We start from the raw sequence: 19,122 nt of genomic DNA on the forward strand, positions 1-19,122 counted from the left end.
GAATCAATTAAAAATAAAAATTGAGCTTTTAAAAGTTAAGTCATGTTATTCACTCATCTTTTGGTTATGAATCCTAGAAAGATGGAACAGTACAGTTTTTTCTATCATTTACCAGTAATTTATAAACATAATCTTGATAAGTCGTTCACCCATTGTCTATAACTATTTGATCCCTGAAACCTCCTGACAATTGTAGGTAGGTAGGTAGTAGCTATACTTGAGAAAGTTATTAAAGCACCAATAGTATCTACTAGTTGTAGCGTCCATATTTATATTAGGAACACTCTAATTGTAAAATGCTTGTTATTTTCCCCCAGGGGAAGGATAAGGAAGTGAGAGGGACAAAGCTTGTGGTGACCGGGTTAAAAGAAGGAGCGTTCTACAAATTCCGCGTCCGAGCAGTCAACATTGCCGGGGTTGGAGAACCTGGAGAGGTCACAGATGTTATTGAAATGAAGGACAGAATTGGTAATTACCACGGCTTCTGCTAGTTTATCCAGGTTTACGTAGGGTGTATTGAAAGGTGAAAGTCATACTTACCTTTGCCAATTGTTTCCCAGTGTCGCCCGACCTTCAGCTAGACGCCAGCGTCAGAGACAGAATAGTGGTCCATGCTGGAGGGGTGATCCGCATCATAGCCTACGTATCCGGAAAGCCACCTCCAACTGTCACCTGGAGCATGAATGAACGGGCCTTACCTCAGGAAGCCGCCATTGAGACCACAGCCATTAGCTCATCCCTGGTCATCAAGAACTGCCAGCGGAGCCATCAGGGTGTCTACTCTCTTCTTGCCAAAAACGAAGGCGGAGAAAGAAAGAAGACAATTATTGTTGATGTGCTAGGTAAATAATTTCAATTTTATTGAAAAAAAAAACATTTATTTTACTTTTTTTTTTTTCAAGACAGGATTCATATTGTGTAGCCCTGGCTGACCACCAACTCACAGAGATTCGCCTGCCTCTGTTGAGTGCTCGGATTAAAGGCGTGCGCCACCATATACATAAATGCAACTTTTTAAAATTCATCATTTTAATTATATCTACAATGCTATGTACTAATAAGCCTATTTTATAAATGCTCTGGAAATTTAGAAAAATAGTTCACAACTGACTGTCCATTTTAGAATTTTTTTAAATGCTCCTCTTCATTTTTATCCCGTAGGTATTCCAATTGTTGTATTCCTGCTACCCATGAAAGATGATTTCATTTTGATTTTTTTAGTGTGTATGGTGTTTTGCCTGCACATATGTAATGCATGACATTTATGTGCAGCCTGTGAGGAAGCCAGAAGAGAGTCATAGATACTCTGGAACTAGAATTACAGATGCTTGTTGGTCGCCATGTATTTCCTGGGGACCAAATCAAAGTCCGCTGTAAGGGCTTCAAGTGCTCTTAACCGCTTAGTCACATCTCCACTCCCCTATGTGAAGTTTAGTATGTTACATTTTTTTTGACAAGACCTGCCACCTTAAGGAGCTGCTGTGTGGTCATGCGGTCTTTCCGAAAGCACCTTTCCTGGGAATGTTCGTGAATGTTTACAGTTTCACCACTCGAGCATGAAACGCTATCCTTCTTTACTAATTATTGTAACAATGAGGAAACCTCAGTCAGGGATTCTGTATTCCCAGACGACGAGTGATGTGATCTTCAGTGTCGCATTGCTAGACAGTGAAAGTAGAGTTCAACTCTGCCAGCTGCTTCTGTGTGCTTTCTTTAACTCCTTATCTGCTCAGAAGGTAATGCTGTCCTATTTAGTACTTGTAATCACTCCAGACAGCTATCATTTCAATATAAAAATGGTCAGTCCCCTATTAATATAAATAATAAAAGGTGGTCAGAAGTATTTCATGCATCAATACCCCACAAGCTCTTAGGTTTCAAGTTTCTCAGCTCTTTTACTCATTGACAAACAGTACTTTAATTGGATAGATGATGTGTTTCCATATTAAAATCTCAACTGCTAAAAATCAGGGCCTTCTGTACCTATCAACTACCTGGTGACCCAGAAAACATCTCTCCCCGTTTCCCAATTAGAAAAGGTACAGAGAGCAAACTATTCTCTATTCCACCTTTGCAGCGCCTCCCTCCTGTCTCACAAATTTTGTTCGCTAAAAGGAATCTTATTCTCTCTGCTTTGTATTAAAACATAGTAGCCGATAATTAGCACAAGGCTACTTCATATTAGAATATGATTGAACTCTAATCCCAACTATTTGGGAGGCCGAGGAGAGAGAATTGTGAGATCAAGGCCAGACTAGGCAATAAAGTGAGAGGATGAGCTAAGATGGATAGATAGATAGATGATAGATAGATAGATAGATAGATAGATAGATAGATAGATAGATAGATAGATAGATAGATAGGCAGGCAGAAAGGCAGACAGGCAGACAGGCAGACAGAGAGAAATAGATAATAGAAATTATAGACATACAGACGTGATTAAATATTGTTGGTATTTTTGTCTTCACTTTGAAGTGAAGGATAACATGTTAGTTGAGCACAGGAGACAAACGGGTTAAAATCTTTTCCACTTGTCCCCAGATGTCCCTGGACCAGTTGGGGTACCATTCCTCGCTGACAACCTAACCAATGACTCCTGCAAGCTCACATGGTTCTCTCCAGAAGACGACGGCGGCTCCCCCATCACCAACTATGTCATTCAGAAGCGGGAAGCTGACCGCAAAGCATGGACCCCTGTGACCTACACAGTCACTCGACAGAACGCTACTGTTCAGGGTCTTATTCAAGGAAAAGCCTACTTTTTCCGGATTGCAGCTGAAAACAGTATTGGCATGGGGCCATTTGTTGAGACACCAAACGCGCTTGTCATCAGAGATCCAATAAGTAAGTACGGTTGAAAACAAGCTATGGTCAACCACTCTGCTCTTCATTTAATACTGAACTTAGAGTGTGCATGTGAGTATGTGCTTGAGTGTGTGTGTGCCCATGTGTGTGTATGCCTTACATGCTATCCACTTGTCAAGCTTTAAGACAGTTGTTAAACATCTGATGTCATTGTATCTGTGAGTGTGAAAGAAAGAAATGGCAGGGATGTGTAGGGGACCTCAAATTCCTTCCCTCTATTTATTCCATTGTTTGGTTTTTTTTTTTTTTTTTGGTTTTTCGAGACAGGGTTTCTCTGCAGCTTTTTTAGAGCCTGTCCTGGAACTAGCTCTTGTAGACCAGGCTGGCCTCGAACTCACAGAGATCCGCCTGCCTCTGCCTCCCGAGTGCTGGGATTAAAGGCGTGCGCCACCACCGCCCGGCCATTGTTTGGTTTTTTAAAATAAGTTTCTCATACGATGATGTAAGTAAAAACTGAATCATTTTCCTAGTTCTCAAAATGCCTACTCTTAAGATCTTTTGTTATTTAACCCAAATGAAGCTCTATTTTCTCATGTCTTGGTTGAGAACATTGAATTCCTCGAAGCCTTTCTCACTCTAATAGTGCTATGGTGAGAACAGTTTTGAGATTCTTTGAAGTCTGGTTTGGTTTTTAAAAGTAACCCTCAGGAAAGGGTACTTATGCTACTCTTCTACATTCTCACTGTGACACTTTTGGCATTATCATAACATTTACAGCTGTCCCAGAGAGACCTGAAGACCTAGAAGTCAAAGAAGTCACTAAAAATACTGTGTCTTTGACCTGGAATCCTCCCAAGTACGATGGCGGATCAGAAATTATTAACTATGTCCTAGAAAGTCGCCTCATTGGCACTGAGAAGTTCCACAAAGTTACAAGTGACAACCTGCTTAGCAGGAAATACACTGTGAAAGGCTTAAAAGAAGGTGACACCTACGAGTACCGTGTCAGTGCCGTCAACATTGTTGGACAAGGCAAGCCATCATTCTGCACCAAGCCGATCACATGCAAAGATGAGCTGGGTATGTGTCCGCTACACTCTATGCTTTGAAAACATCCACCTCTGTAGCCTTATCCTAGGATGACGAAATGACTCTTGTCTGTAACTCTACATTTTAGCTCCCCCAACACTTGACCTGGACTTCAGAGATAAACTTACCGTCCGAGTTGGTGAAGCTTTCGCCCTCACTGGCCGTTACTCAGGCAAACCAAAGCCTAAGGTTGATTGGTTCAAAGACGAGGCAGATGTGCTGGAAGATGACCGCACCCACATCAAGACGACGCCCACAACACTTGCCCTCGAGAAGACTAAATCCAAACGCTCAGATTCTGGAAAATACTGCGTAGTCGTGGAGAACAGTACAGGCTCTAGGAAAGGTTTCTGTCAAGTCAACGTTGTTGGTAAGTTTTATTTATCCTATCATGAATAATAGAGCCTTTTTCCTTCTAGAAGTGATAATAATATTTTGTGCTATGATTTTCTTTCTTTTTTCTGCAGACCGTCCGGGACCACCAGTAGGACCTGTCACTTTTGATGAAGTCACCAAGGAATACATGGTTATTTCTTGGAAACCACCTCTTGATGATGGAGGAAGTGAGATCACCAATTATATTATTGAGAAGAAGGAGCTGGGGAAAGACATATGGATGCCTGTGACTTCTGCCAGTGCTAAAACAACATGCAAAGTCCCAAAACTGCTTGAAGGAAAAGATTACATCTTCCGGATTCATGCTGAAAATCTGTATGGAATAAGTGACCCTCTGGTGTCTGATTCAATGAAAGCCAAAGATCGTTTCAGTAAGTAGTGTGGTTGGGGGATGACCCAGTGCTTGACATAGTTAATAGGGAAGTTGAAACTTTTAACACATTTTGCTAATGTCTGTTATAGGAGTTCCTGATGCACCTGAGCAGCCAATTGTCACAGAGGTCACCAAAGACTCCGCATTAGTAACCTGGAACAAGCCAAACGATGGAGGAAAGCCCATCACAAACTACATCCTGGAAAAGAGGGAAACTATGTCTAAACGATGGGTTAGAGTTACCAAAGAGCCTATCCATCCATACACTAAGTTTAGAGTTCCTGATCTTTTAGAAGGATGCCAGTATGAGTTCCGTGTTTCTGCAGAAAATGAAATTGGTATTGGAGACCCAAGTCCACCATCCAAACCAGTCTTTGCTAGAGATCCAATTGGTACAGTATTAAAACATTCATTCAGTTTTCATACAGTTTGACTTTTCTCAGCTATATTTTAACTTCTTTTAAATTTTTGTCTTTGATTATATAGCTAAACCAAGCCCACCTATTAATCCTGAAGCAGTAGACACGACATGTAATTCAGTTGATCTAACTTGGCAGCCACCACGTCACGATGGTGGGAGCAAGATCCTAGGATACATTGTGGAGTACCAGAAAGTGGGAGACGAAGAGTGGAGACGAGCCAATCACACTCCTGAGTCATGCCCTGAAACTAAATATAAAGTCAGTGGTCTCAGGGATGGTCAGACCTATAAGTTCCGAGTACTGGCAGTCAACGAGGCTGGTGAATCAGACCCGGCCCACGTTCCTGAACCAGTTCTAGTAAAGGACCGACTTGGTGAGTGAGATGCTGTGATCTGCAATTGTGAGAAATAGGTGCCTGTTGTATATGCTTTATGATAGCATGCACTAAGGAATCCTACATTGAAGGCGTTTTTCTTTATTTTAGAACCTCCTGAGCTGATCCTTGATGCCAACATGGCAAGAGAACAGCACATTAAAGTGGGTGACACCCTAAGACTTAGTGCCATCATCAAAGGTGTGCCATTCCCGAAAGTAACCTGGAAAAAAGGAGACAGAGAGGCTCCGACAAAAGCACAAATTGATGTTACTCCAGTTGGAAGCAAGCTTGAAATTCGCAATGCTGCCCACGAAGATGGGGGAATTTATTCTCTAACTGTGGAGAACCCAGCTGGTTCAAAAACTGTCTCAGTGAAAGTGCTGGTCTTAGGTGCGCATTTTACTGTTCATGCCATTAAAAATAAAAACCTCAAATAACCTTTTTCTTGTCACTTAACTATTATTTAATACATTTCAGATAAACCTGGGCCACCTAGAGATCTGGAAGTCAGTGAAATTAGGAAAGATTCTTGTTACCTTACTTGGAAGGAGCCACTGGATGATGGTGGTTCTGTTGTGACCAACTATGTGGTTGAGAGGAAAGATGTTGCCACTGCCCAGTGGTCCCCTCTTTCAACCACGTCAAAGAAGAAGAGCCACATGGCTAAACATCTGAACGAAGGCAACCAGTACCTCTTCCGAGTAGCTGCCGAGAACCAATATGGACGTGGTCCTTTTGTGGAGACACCCAAGCCCATCAAGGCTCTGGATCCTCTCCGTGAGTTACTTTTCTGAATATAGAGTTTTGTTTGATCAGATTTGGAAAAATTGTTTATTCATCATAACTTTTCTTTCAAAGATCCCCCAGGGCCACCCAAGGACTTACACCACGTCGATGTCGACAAGACTGAGGTCTCTCTCGTTTGGAATAAACCAGATCGCGATGGTGGCTCTCCAATCACGGGGTACCTGGTAGAGTACCAAGAAGAAGGTGCCACGGATTGGATTAAGTTCAAGACTGTGAAAAACTTAGAGTGTGTTGTTACGGGCTTACAACAAGGAAAGACTTATAGATTCCGGGTTAAAGCTGAAAATATCATTGGTCTTGGTCTCCCTGATACAACTATCCCAATAGAATGTCAAGAGAAACTAGGTAAATTTTGGATTGGCATTATAATTTTTTTATTTCTTCTTTAAATTATTCATACTGTGAAAATTCAAATCTAATGACCTCTTCATTTCTTTCTAGTGGCTCCATCTGTGGAATTAGATGTGAAGTTAATTGAAGGGCTCGTTGTAAAGGCTGGTACCACAGTGAGATTCCCTGCTATTATAAGAGGTGTACCTGTCCCTACTGCAAAGTGGACATCAGATGGAATTGAAATTAAAACGGAAGATCGCTACACAGTTGAGACTGATGGCTTCTCCTCAGTGCTTACCATTAAGAACTGCTTGAGGAAGGATACCGGGGAATATCAGCTCACAGTTTCCAACGCAGCTGGTACCAAAACAGTAGCTGTCCATCTTACTGTCCTGGATGTCCCCGGTCCCCCAACAGGTCCTATTAACATTCTGGATGTCACCCCTGAATACATGACTATCTCATGGCAACCACCTAAGGATGACGGGGGGAGCCCAGTGATAAATTACATTGTTGAGAAACAAGATACTAGGAAAGGTACATGGGGCGTTGTCTCTGCAGGAAGCAGTAAGCTGAAGCTGAAGGTGCCCCATCTCCAAAAGGGCTGTGAATATGTTTTTAGAGTCAAAGCAGAGAACAAGATGGGTGTTGGTCCTCCCCTTGACTCCACACCTACTGTCGCTAAGCACAAGTTCAGTCCCCCATCTCCTCCTGGCAAACCAGTAGTAACCGACATTACTGAGAACGAGGCAACGGTGTCTTGGACTCTGCCAAAATCTGATGGTGGTAGTCCGATAACTGGCTACTACGTAGAGCGTCGAGAAATAACTGGCAAATGGGTAAGGGTCAACAAAACACCCATTGCTGACCTGAAGTTCAGGGTGACTGGACTCTATGAGGGAAATACATATGAGTTTAGAGTTTTTGCCGAAAATCTTGCTGGACTAAGCAATCCATCCCCAAGTTCTGACCCAATAAAAGCTTGCCGGCCCATCAAACCACCGGGGCCACCTATAAATCCTAAGCTGAAAGACAAGAGCAAAGAATCTGCAGACTTGGTGTGGACAAAGCCCCTCAGTGATGGTGGCAGCCCCATCCTCGGATATGTAGTAGAGTGTCAGAAACCCGGCACCGCGCAGTGGGACAGGATCAATAAAGACGAACTCATCCGGCAGTGTGCCTTCAGGGTACCCGGACTGATTGAAGGGAATGAGTACAGATTCCGCATCAGGGCAGCTAATATTGTGGGTGAGGGAGAGCCAAGAGAACTGGCAGAGTCTGTGATTGCAAAAGACATCCTTCATCCTCCAGAAGTAGAGCTTGATGTGACATGCCGTGACGTCATTACCGTTAGGGTGGGTCAGACGATCCGCATTCTCGCTCGAGTCAAAGGCAGACCTGAGCCAGACATAACTTGGTCTAAGGAGGGCAAAGTCCTGGTCAAGGACAAGCGGGTTGACCTGATTCACGATCTGCCCCGTGTGGAGTTACAAATTAAAGAAGCCGTCAGAGCGGACCACGGCAAGTACATCATCTCTGCTAAGAACAGCAGTGGACATGCCCAAGGGTCGGCCATTGTTAATGTCCTTGACAGACCTGGGCCTTGCCAGAATCTGAAGGTTAGCAACGTCACCAAGGAAAACTGCACAATTTCGTGGGAAAATCCACTAGATAACGGTGGCTCAGAAATTACAAATTTCATAGTAGAATACCGTAAACCAAATCAGAAAGGCTGGTCAATCGTTGCCTCAGACGTCACCAAGAGACTGATCAAGGCCAACCTGTTGGCCAACAACGAATACTATTTCCGTGTTTGTGCGGAGAACAAAGTAGGTGTTGGGCCAACCATCGAAACAAAAACTCCAATTCTGGCCATCAACCCTATTGACAGGCCAGGCGAGCCAGAAAACCTTCATATTGCAGATAAAGGAAAGACATTTGTCTATCTAAAGTGGCGACGGCCTAGTTACGACGGTGGCAGCCCAAATCTGTCATACCATGTCGAGAGGAGGCTGAAGGGCTCTGCTGACTGGGAAAGAGTGCACAAAGGAAGTATTAAGGAAACCCATTACATGGTGGACAAGTGCGTTGAAAACCAGATTTATGAGTTCAGAGTGCAAACTAAGAATGAAGGTGGAGAAAGTGACTGGGTGAGGACAGAGGAAGTTGTTGTGAAGGAAGACTTACAGAAGCCAGTCCTTGATCTGAAATTAAGCGGGGTGCTAACTGTCAAAGCCGGGGATACCATTAGACTCGAGGCAGGTGTGAGAGGCAAACCATTCCCAGAAGTGACCTGGACCAAGGACAAAGATGCTACAGATCTTACAAGATCACCAAGGGTCAAGATTGATACCAGTGCCGAGTCCTCGAAATTCTCTTGTACCAAAGCCAAACGAAGCGACGGTGGTAAATATGTAGTCACAGCAACTAATCCAGCCGGCAGTTTTGTGGCCTACGCTACTGTCAATGTTTTAGATAAGCCTGGGCCTGTAAGAAACCTGAAGATCACGGATGTGTCCAGCGATCGGTGTACTATCCGCTGGGATCCACCGGAAGACGATGGTGGCTGTGAAATCCAAAATTACATTCTAGAAAAGTGTGAGAGCAAGAGAATGGTATGGTCTACCTATTCTGCTAATGTCTTGACACCCGGTGCTACGGTGACCCGTCTCATAGAAGGAAATGAATATATTTTCAGAGTCCGTGCAGAAAACAAAATAGGCACAGGGCCTCCAACAGAAAGTAAACCTGTCATAGCAAAAACCAAGTATGACAGACCCGGCCGCCCTGATCCTCCGGAAATCACCAAAGTGAGCAAAGAAGAGATGACTGTGGTCTGGAATGCGCCCGAATATGACGGTGGGAAGTCTATCACAGGGTACTATTTGGAGAGAAAAGAAAAACATGCCGTCCGCTGGGTCCCTGTCAACAAGAGTGCCATCCCCGAGAGACGACTAAAAGTGCAGAATCTCCTCCCAGGACATGAATATCAGTTCCGTGTCAAGGCAGAAAATGAGGTTGGCATTGGAGAACCAAGCTTACCATCAAGACCAGTGGTGGCAAAAGATCCCATAGGTAAGATGTGCTTCCTTTTTCCTAACAATTAAGCCAATTCTTAAAATTATGTATCTGACAAAAAAAAATTAATTATCTGATAAACAGGCTGCTTCATATTTTGAAAAACAGCATTTTGGCTAATATTTTTCCAGATAGACCTTTTACCATATCACCAAAAAATATGCATTGGTAGACTCTTACTTTTAGAAAGGAATGTAAAGAAGTCTTGGGAATTAAGAAATTAAAATGACCTTGTTTGGATGAAAATTAACTATAAAATTATACGGTAAAGTTTCATTAGGCTGGGGGATGGCTTAGTGGGTGAAGTATCCACCACGCAAGCCTGAGTTCAGATCACCAATCCTCATGTACAAAACCAGGCAAGACAGCACATAGCTACAACCCCAGGGCTAAGTTGGGGGGGGGGCATGGATGGGCAGATCCCTGGAGATCACTGGCCAGCTGGTCTAGCCAATTGGTAGGTGATAGTTTCAGTGAGAGGCCCTGCATCAAACAATAAGGTGACATGTAATAGAGAAGGACACCCAAGGTTGACCTCTGGCCTAAACATGCATGAACTCATGTGTACACACTCTCAAAACATGAGCACACATATACAGTAAACACAGAGTAAAGAATAGAATCGCTAGTGTTAATTGATGATGTGTACATTTTTTATATAATTTTTTTCCCAGAACCACCTGGTCCACCAACCAACTTCAAAGTGGTTGATACAACCAAAAATTCCATAACTTTGGGATGGGGAAAACCAGTCTATGATGGAGGTGCACCCATAATTGGATACGTTGTCGAGATGAGACCCAAAATAGCAGACGCCTCACCCGATGAGGGCTGGAAAAGGTGCAACGCTGCCGCCCAACTTGTTCGCATGGAATTCACAGTCACCAGTTTGGATGAAAACCAGGAGTACGAGTTCAGGGTGTGCGCCCAAAATCAAGTCGGTATTGGGCGCCCTGCGGAGCTAAAGGAAGCCATCAAACCTAAAGAAATCCTTGGTGAGGCTTCTCTCCAGTGGTGGATACCCATCTGCATTTATTCTCATGGGGTTCCCTCATATCTGCCGAGCCCACTAATGTCTTTGATGTCCCCTGCAGAGCCTCCAGAGATCGACTTGGATGCCAGCATGAGAAAACTGGTCGTCGTGAGAGCGGGCTGCCCCATTCGGCTATTTGCAATAGTGAGAGGACGCCCCGCCCCCAAAGTCACATGGCGCAAAGTGGGTATTGATAATGTGGTCCGAAAAGGACAAGTCGATCTTGTTGACACCATGGCCTTCCTTGTCATCCCCAACTCTACCCGTGATGACTCGGGAAAATACTCCTTGACCCTGGTGAACCCAGCAGGAGAAAAAGCCGTTTTTGTGAACGTCAGAGTACTAGGTGCGTTAGCCGGAAGCTTTTTCCGCCCCCCTGCTCCAAAAACAAATGCGTTAATAGGAATGCTGATGAGACATGTGGCTGCTCCTTTGCAGATACTCCTGGACCTGTGTCTGATTTAAAAGTTTCCGATGTCACGAAAACATCATGCCACGTGTCCTGGGGCCCTCCTGAAAATGACGGCGGGAGCCAAGTGACACATTACATTGTGGAGAAGCGTGAGGCAGAAAGAAAAACATGGTCAACAGTTACACCCGAAGTGAAGAAGACAAGCTTCAACGTTACCAACCTTGTCCCTGGGAATGAGTATTACTTCCGAGTAACTGCTGTCAATGAATACGGCCCCGGGGTCCCAACAGATGTCCCCAAACCTGTGCTTGCATCAGATCCTCTCAGTAAGCAACCTCGTTTCTTTCTCCTTTTGACTCCAGCCCTCTAGTTTATCAAGGCCAAGAGGTCAATATGGTTATAATCTACTGAATCACAGTCAATAGATCATTAGGATTATAATCTTCCAGAAGGAACTTGATTTGTGAGACCCTAGTAGTGCAGTAAATATCTCTCTTGGATAAAACGTGTATTAGTTGCTTCGCATAACACTTTATTATCAAGATGTTGAACCACGTATCCCATATACTTTGGAACATACATTAACAAAGGGGTTTATAAAGTTATCTAATTTTCTAAATTATGTTCTTTCTCTAGGTGAGCCGGATCCTCCAAGAAAACTTGAAGTCACAGAAATGACAAAGAACAGTGCTACGCTGGCCTGGTTACCTCCCCTGCGTGATGGGGGTGCCAAAATCGATGGCTATATCATTAGTTACAGAGAAGAAGAGCAGCCCGCAGATCGCTGGACAGAGTACTCGGTGGTCAAAGACCTCAGCCTCATTGTCACCGGCCTAAAGGAAGGAAAGAAATACAAATTCCGAGTTGCAGCGAGGAATGCTGTGGGCGTCAGCCTGCCAAGAGAAGCCGAGGGCGTCTACGAAGCCAAAGAGCAGCTATGTGAGTCGTTTGCCTCCGTGTTCTGTGTATGGCTGTTCCTCTTATCTGGCTTTTCTGTGTTATTCCTAAACCAAGCAATTGTATTTATCTTTGTGAGTAGTCACTGCTTCCTGTATGCCCTGTGATAAGAAAAAGTGGCTTCTGTAGACATTTCTCCTTGAGTTTGTGCTATATCTGATATTTTCTATTGCGTTTAAGAAGTTTTGAAAATATTGGTCGCTTGGCCCTCTTGTGGGACTCCTAACAGTGGGGACAGGGGCTGTCTCCTACTCTTTTATAGGTGGTTGAGATCTTACCCCTCATACTTGATCACCTTGCCCAACTTTAACATATGGGGAGGTGCTTAGACTTACTAAACTTGATATGATGTTCTGTTGATCCTCATAGGAGACCTGCCCTTCCCTAAACAGAAACAGAGGAGTGGATTGGGGGGTGGGAACTGATAAGGGATTGGGAGGACAGGAAGGAGGGGAAATAGCAGCTGGGACATAAATTATTTTATTTAAAAAAAATTAATTACTAAAAAATTGGTTATAAATCTAATCATTAATTTGAAACACCTAGTGGCCTACAACCCACAATTCGAGAAATCCAGAAAAACTCCTCCCCCCAAGAAATGGGTTTTCTCTTTGCTTTCAGTGCCACCAAAGATCCTCATGCCCGAGCAGATCACCATCAAAGCTGGGAAGAAACTCCGAGTCGAAGCCCATGTGTATGGGAAGCCCCACCCCATCTGTAAATGGAAGAAAGGAGAGGACGAAGTTGTCACATCCAGCCACCTGGCCATCCATAAAGCGGACAATTCTTCAGTCCTGATCATTAAGGATGTCACCAGGAAAGACAGTGGTTACTATAGCCTCACAGCAGAAAATAGCTCGGGGACAGACACTCAGAAAATCAAAGTTACAGTCATGGGTAGGTTACCCGTGAGACAAGTGCCTATTAAAATATAGAGATGAGGTTCCTTTTTTTTTTATTTTTCTCACTCTGTTCTTATGTTTCTTTCCTCTCGGTTTATGCAGACGCTCCTGGCCCGCCCCAGCCTCCATTTGACATTTCTGATATCGATGCTGACGCTTGCTCCCTGTCTTGGCACATCCCTCTTGAGGATGGAGGCAGTAGCATCACCAATTACATAGTAGAGAAGTGTGATGTAAGCCGTGGGGATTGGGTTACAGCTCTGGCTTCCGTCACCAAGACGTCCTGCAGGGTTGGCAAGCTGATCCCCGGGCAGGAGTATATCTTCCGGGTCCGTGCTGAAAACAGATTCGGCATTTCAGAGCCTCTCACGTCTCCAAAGATGCTCGCTAAATTCCCATTTGGTGAGTGCTGGTGTGTGTGTGTTGTTCTTTGTAGGCTGTTGGTTTAAAGCAGAAACTGACATTTCCCTGTCTTCATCTCCAGACGTTCCTAGTGAGCCAAAAAATGCACGAGTCACTAAAGTCAACAAAGACTGCATATTTGTCGCATGGGACAGACCAGACAGTGATGGAGGAAGCCCTATCACTGGTTACCTGATTGAACGCAAAGAAAGAAACAGTTTACTCTGGGTGAAGGCTAACGACACTGTTGTCCGCTCAACTGAATATCCTTGTGCTGGCCTCGTAGAAGGTCTAGAATATTCATTCAGAATTTATGCCCTGAACAAAGCTGGATCCAGCCCACCCAGCAAACCAACAGAATATGTAACCGCAAGGATGCCAGTAGGTAGGTGACCACTGTCTGGAATTGTAGAGACACATTTAAATCTTTGCTTCTGAGAAAAGTTAGTACTTCCATCCTGGAGTAGGCTCTACCTCTCACATGAAATGCACTCCATGTAAATGTATATATAGCAAGCCCTGAAGAGCAGATGCCAGGTGGATGGCTGACTTGACATGATTGTTATCCCGTTAAACAACACGGGAGTGGCGCTGTGAGGGTTTAAACTTCTGCTAGTGAGACCAACGTTGAGACTATTTCTTTTTGCTTTAGATCCCCCAGGGAAACCTGAAGTTGTTGACGTCACCAAGAACTCTGCCTCCCTTATCTGGGCCCGTCCAAAGCACGACGGAGGCAGCAAAATTATTGGCTATTTTGTAGAAGCTTGCAAGCTTCCTGGTGATAAGTGGGTTCGGTGTAATACCACACCTCACCAGATTCCCCAGGAAGAGTACACGGCTACGGGGTTAGAAGAGAATGCTCAGTATCAATTTAGAGCGATTGCCAAGACTGCTGTGAACATTAGCCAGCCTTCTGAGCCTTCCGACCCAGTGACTATTCTTGCAGAAAATGGTAAGAGTGTATTGCGTATTAAAACACAGTATCCATGATAGCAATGTTTCCTTATGAAATAAATAATAATTACTTAAAAACAAACATACTGAATTGATACTATGGAAAAGAGGAGAATAAATGACAAGGAGTTAACTTTATATTCAGCACTAAAAATTATGCTTATGAAGAATCTTAAAAAGCAAAACAAAAAAAAGGTTACAAAACTAAGGAGTGTGTGATTTTAATCATAGTCACAGAATGGTGACAAAGGAATATTAAATGGGAAGCTGGTGTTGGAATTATGGGAATTCACTTTTCTCTATTTGCAGTACTGTCAAACTTCTTTGTTAAACGTATTTTACTTTTGTAGTAAGTATGGATCTTAAAAACCGGGGGCTGAGGAAAGGGAGATGAGAGGGATAGAATGTTAAAAGTTTCAGTCTGACAGGAAGAACCAGTGTTGGTAACTGCATGGTGCCAGAGTTAATAACGTGTTCTAGATCTCAAGATTACTAAAAGAGTAGACAATAAAAATGCTGACTGAATAGGTGAGTTTACTTGATTGAATCATTCCACAATGCAGACTTTTGCAAAAATACTGTACTCATATATATATATATATGTGTGTGTGTGTGTATGTGTGTATATATGTGTGTGTATATATATATATATATATATATATAGAGAGAGAGAGAGAGAGAGAGAGAGAGAGAATTATTAAATAAAAATGGTTGTAGCACTAGGGCTGTAGCTCAGTGGGTTCAATCCCAAGTATTAAAAGTTAATAGTTAATAATAAGATGAAAATCTCATTCATGATGGATTTATTGCTGTTGTCAGTAATAATTACACAATGCGGTTTTGCATAATGAAGACCATCAATCTTCTTTCCTTCCAGTTCCTCCCAGGATAGAACTCAGTGTCGAAATGAAGTCTCTGCTTACTGTGAAAGCTGGGACTAACGTCTGCTTGGACGCTACTGTGTTTGGTAAACCAATGCCGACAGTTTCCTGGAAGAAAGATGGCACTCCAATAAAACCAGCGGAAGGTATAAAGATGGCGATGAAGCGGAACTTGTGCACCTTGGAGCTGTTCAGCGTGAACCGGAAGGACTCGGGAGACTACACCATTACAGCCGAAAATGCCAGTGGTTCCAAATCAGCCACCATTAAGCTCAAAGTACTAGGTAATTAAAGAATGTGATTACAACCCCACTCTTCACTTGGCCTGTAAACAGGGTTACAAGCTGGATATGCTAATGAACTCCTTTGATCTCGGCACCTGGGAGGAAGGGGGGGGAGGATCAGGAGTTCAAGGTCGTGCTCCTCTACTCAGGGAGTGCTAAACTAGCCTATTCTACAGATGCCCTTTCTCAAGCACAACAATAAGCAAAGTATGTCCTAAGAAAAAAATCAATAGCATTGAAGAAGAGTGTCTTAATAGAGGATGAGTGGTTGATCACTATTCTAGCTACCTAGGATTGGGAGGAGGGGACTTCTATGTCATATAGGAAGTTGCTGACAATATAAGGAGCGTAGCCCACCGTCTAGATCTCTTCCCCACATTCATTCCCCATTTTAGAAAAATAGTTCATTTTTCTTCTCCGTTCTTTCAGATAAACCAGGTCCTCCAGCATCTGTCAAAATCAACAAGATGTATGCGGATCGTGCCATGCTGTCTTGGGAACCTCCTCTCGAGGACGGAGGCTCAGAAATCACCAACTACATCATTGACAAGCGGGAAACGAGCAGGCCTAACTGGGCTCAGGTCTCTGCCACTGTGCCCATCACCAGCTGCACCGTGGAGAAACTTATAGAGGGCCATGAATACCAGTTCCGCATCTGTGCTGAAAACAAATACGGAGTAGGCGACCCCATCCTCACTGAGCCAGCAATTGCTAAAAACCCATACGGTAGGAACACTCTGCAGCGGGTTGCCCTTTACTTTCTTAAATACTCTTTTTGCTTGGGAGACTAACGTTATCGTTCCATCTTTACAGACCCACCTGGACGCTGCGACCCTCCTGTCATTAGCAATGTCACTAAGGATCACATGACAGTCAGCTGGAAAGCCCCTGCCGATGATGGTGGCTCACCTATCACTGGATACTTGGTTGAAAAGCGGGAAACTCAGGCAGTTAACTGGACTAAAGTCAACCGAAAACCTGTTATAGAAAGAACATTAAAAGCAACGGGTCTCCAGGAAGGCACTGAGTATGAATTCCGAGTCACAGCTATAAATAAAGCTGGACCTGGCAAACCCAGTGATGCATCCAAAGCCGTCTATGCTCAGGACCCACTGTGTAAGTGTGCTTGAGAGAGTCCTGTGCTCTGTATTAGCATTAAACAGCCAGAAAGGAAGTTGTCACTAAACCTTTCTGTTGTCATTTGTCCTCAGATCCTCCTGGCCCACCAGCTTTCCCTAAAGTATACGATACCACCCGTAGCTCTGTGAGCCTGTCATGGGGCAAGCCAGCCTTTGATGGAGGTAGTCCCATCATTGGTTACCTTGTGGAAGCCAAGCGAGCCGATTCTGATCACTGGGTGAGGTGCAATTTACCAGAGAAGCTGCAGAAAACCCGCTTCGAGGTGACCGGCCTGATGGAAAACACCGAGTATCAGTTCCGCGTGTACGCTGTGAATAAGATCGGCTACAGTGACCCGAGTGACGTGCCCGACAAGCACTGCCCCAAGGACATCCTAAGTAAGTACTGCCAGCAGACACAGGTGAGACTTTCTGCCCATCATAGTCTAAGGGACAGAACCCGCTCTGGTGCGGACACAGCTACAAGTTCCAGGAGCCCAGGTCAGGAGGGGTGGGTGGCACTTCGTGGTGCTTAACAGGCCAAACTGAATCGGTGGCTTTGAAAAGAAGAAAAAATTTTATTCTAAGAATAAAGAGGTTCTGTTGTTTTTCTTTTTTAAGTCATGGCCCATCTATTATCCTCCTGCCTGTTACTCCCTCCTCCACACACATCTCTAAGCCTGTACCTGGAAGGCTCCTCTAAGTCCCCTTCCTTTCTTCTATTTGTTTCATCTCCAAAACTCCTTCCCACCTTACAAAGGTTTCTTAGCAGCATATTTAATCTATTAGATACTTTTCTTCCTATGATGAAATAGCAAATAGAGCCAGAGCATATGCAGGATGCCATCACTGAATGTAAGACAGAAAACTCCAGGTGGGAGGAAGCATTCTCTCAAGCATAGACAGAGGCTTAGCTCTACAGGGTACACGTGAAGAGGTAAACAGGCCCTTCAAGGAATACTTGGTTGGGTCAAAAGTGCATGGAAAAGTAGGAAGACCATGGGGACCAGAGAGAGAGGTCAGTGGTCACAAGGGCATACTGTTCTTCTAGAGGATCCGAGTTTGGATCCTAGCACCCACATCAAGTGACTTAAAACTGCCTGTAACTTCACCCCCAGGGATCCAGTGCCCATTTCCGGCTTCCATAGATTCTGCACTCACGTATGCAGATGTAAACATAAACACGTATTCAAAAATAAAATACTTTCAAGAAAAATGAAAACATCAACAGAGTATCCAATTGTTCCGGATGTTTTTTAAAAAAAAAAATCAAGAAGTTGGTTTTACAAAGGAAATGTATTTTAGGAATGATAGGACAGTCTTTAGAAATGCGTATGAGGCTAAAACCTTAAGGCTTTGACTTTCTTCACCCCCACATTCAATAGTTCCACCCGAGGGAGAACTCGATGCTGAGTTAAGAAAAACACTCATTTTACGTGCTGGAGTTACCATGAGACTCTATGTGCCAGTCAAAGGACGTCCACCTCCAAAGATCACTTGGTCAAAACCAAACGTCAATCTAAGAGAACGGATTGGATTAGACATAAAGTCCACTGACTTTGACACTTTCTTGCGCTGCGAAAACGTGAACAAGTATGACGCGGGGAAATACATCTTGACCTTGGAGAACAGCTGTGGGAAAAAGGAGTACACGATTGTAGTCAAGGTGCTCGGTAAGTTGTCTAAGGAAAGAGCAAGGTATGTTTGAAACCAGCGCTTGCGTGCTTTCTTAACGTGTTCATTTCTTGCTTAACCTCTACTTGCTGTTCAGATACTCCTGGGCCACCTGTCAATGTGACAGTTAAGGAAATATCCAAGGACTCTGCATACATTACCTGGGATCCCCCCATTATCGATGGTGGGAGCCCCATCATCAACTACGTGGTTGAGAAACGGGATGCAGAGAGGAAATCCTGGTCGACAGTGACCACTGAGTGCTCAAAGACAAGCTTCAGAGTCTCCAACTTGGAGGAGGGGAAATCCTACTACTTCAGAGTGTTCGCTGAAAATGAGTACGGCATTGGGGATCCAGGTGAAACACGTGACGCCGTCAAAGCGTCAGGTGAGCAATGGACTGTGACCCACCCTGTTGAACTACAGCCCACCTTGGTTATCTGGGCCTTAGACTCATGGTTTCTCCTCTTTTAGAAACCCCGGGACCTGTTGTTGACCTCAAAGTGCTGGCCGTGAATAAGTCATCCTGCACCATTGGCTGGAAGAAGCCTCGCAGTGATGGTGGGAGTAGAATTACTGGCTACGTGGTCGATTTCCTGACAGAAGAAAATAAGTGGCAACGAGTTATGAAGTCGTTGAGCCTACAGTACTCCGCCAAAGATCTGAAGGAAGGGAAGGAATACACCTTCAGAGTGAGCGCTGAGAATGAAAACGGAGAAGGAACCCCAAGCGAAATCGTCGTCGTGGCAAAGGATGATGTTGGTAAGCATCTCCCCGTGCAGCCTCGCTTCCTCTCTCCTAACAGCCTGGCTTACCAAATGCATAC

At 44.1% G+C, this 19,122-nt stretch overlaps 1 protein-coding gene across 1 annotated transcript in view; it reads left to right on the forward strand.

Annotated features, from left to right (window-relative positions):
* Ttn (titin) overlaps nt 1-19,122 on the forward strand; it is a 271,490-nt gene that overhangs the window by 199,897 nt on the left and 52,471 nt on the right. Inside the window, 27 exon segments of the mRNA XM_038336350.1 lie at nt 318-468; nt 561-842; nt 2,542-2,844; nt 3,583-3,885; nt 3,983-4,264; nt 4,362-4,661; nt 4,753-5,055; nt 5,150-5,458; nt 5,570-5,851; nt 5,939-6,238; nt 6,320-6,613; nt 6,710-9,676; nt 10,354-10,674; nt 10,774-11,058; nt 11,151-11,450; nt 11,761-12,063; nt 12,703-12,978; nt 13,086-13,385; nt 13,468-13,770; nt 14,038-14,337; nt 15,217-15,504; nt 15,934-16,230; nt 16,318-16,620; nt 16,716-17,021; nt 18,008-18,295; nt 18,394-18,684; nt 18,771-19,058. Coding sequence (XP_038192278.1) covers nt 318-468; nt 561-842; nt 2,542-2,844; nt 3,583-3,885; nt 3,983-4,264; nt 4,362-4,661; nt 4,753-5,055; nt 5,150-5,458; nt 5,570-5,851; nt 5,939-6,238; nt 6,320-6,613; nt 6,710-9,676; nt 10,354-10,674; nt 10,774-11,058; nt 11,151-11,450; nt 11,761-12,063; nt 12,703-12,978; nt 13,086-13,385; nt 13,468-13,770; nt 14,038-14,337; nt 15,217-15,504; nt 15,934-16,230; nt 16,318-16,620; nt 16,716-17,021; nt 18,008-18,295; nt 18,394-18,684; nt 18,771-19,058 — 10,525 coding nt within the window.

The sequence above is a fragment of the Arvicola amphibius genome, chromosome 7 (assembly GCF_903992535.2).
Source record: "Arvicola amphibius chromosome 7, mArvAmp1.2, whole genome shotgun sequence".
In the NCBI taxonomy this organism is placed as follows: domain Eukaryota; kingdom Metazoa; phylum Chordata; class Mammalia; order Rodentia; family Cricetidae; genus Arvicola; species Arvicola amphibius.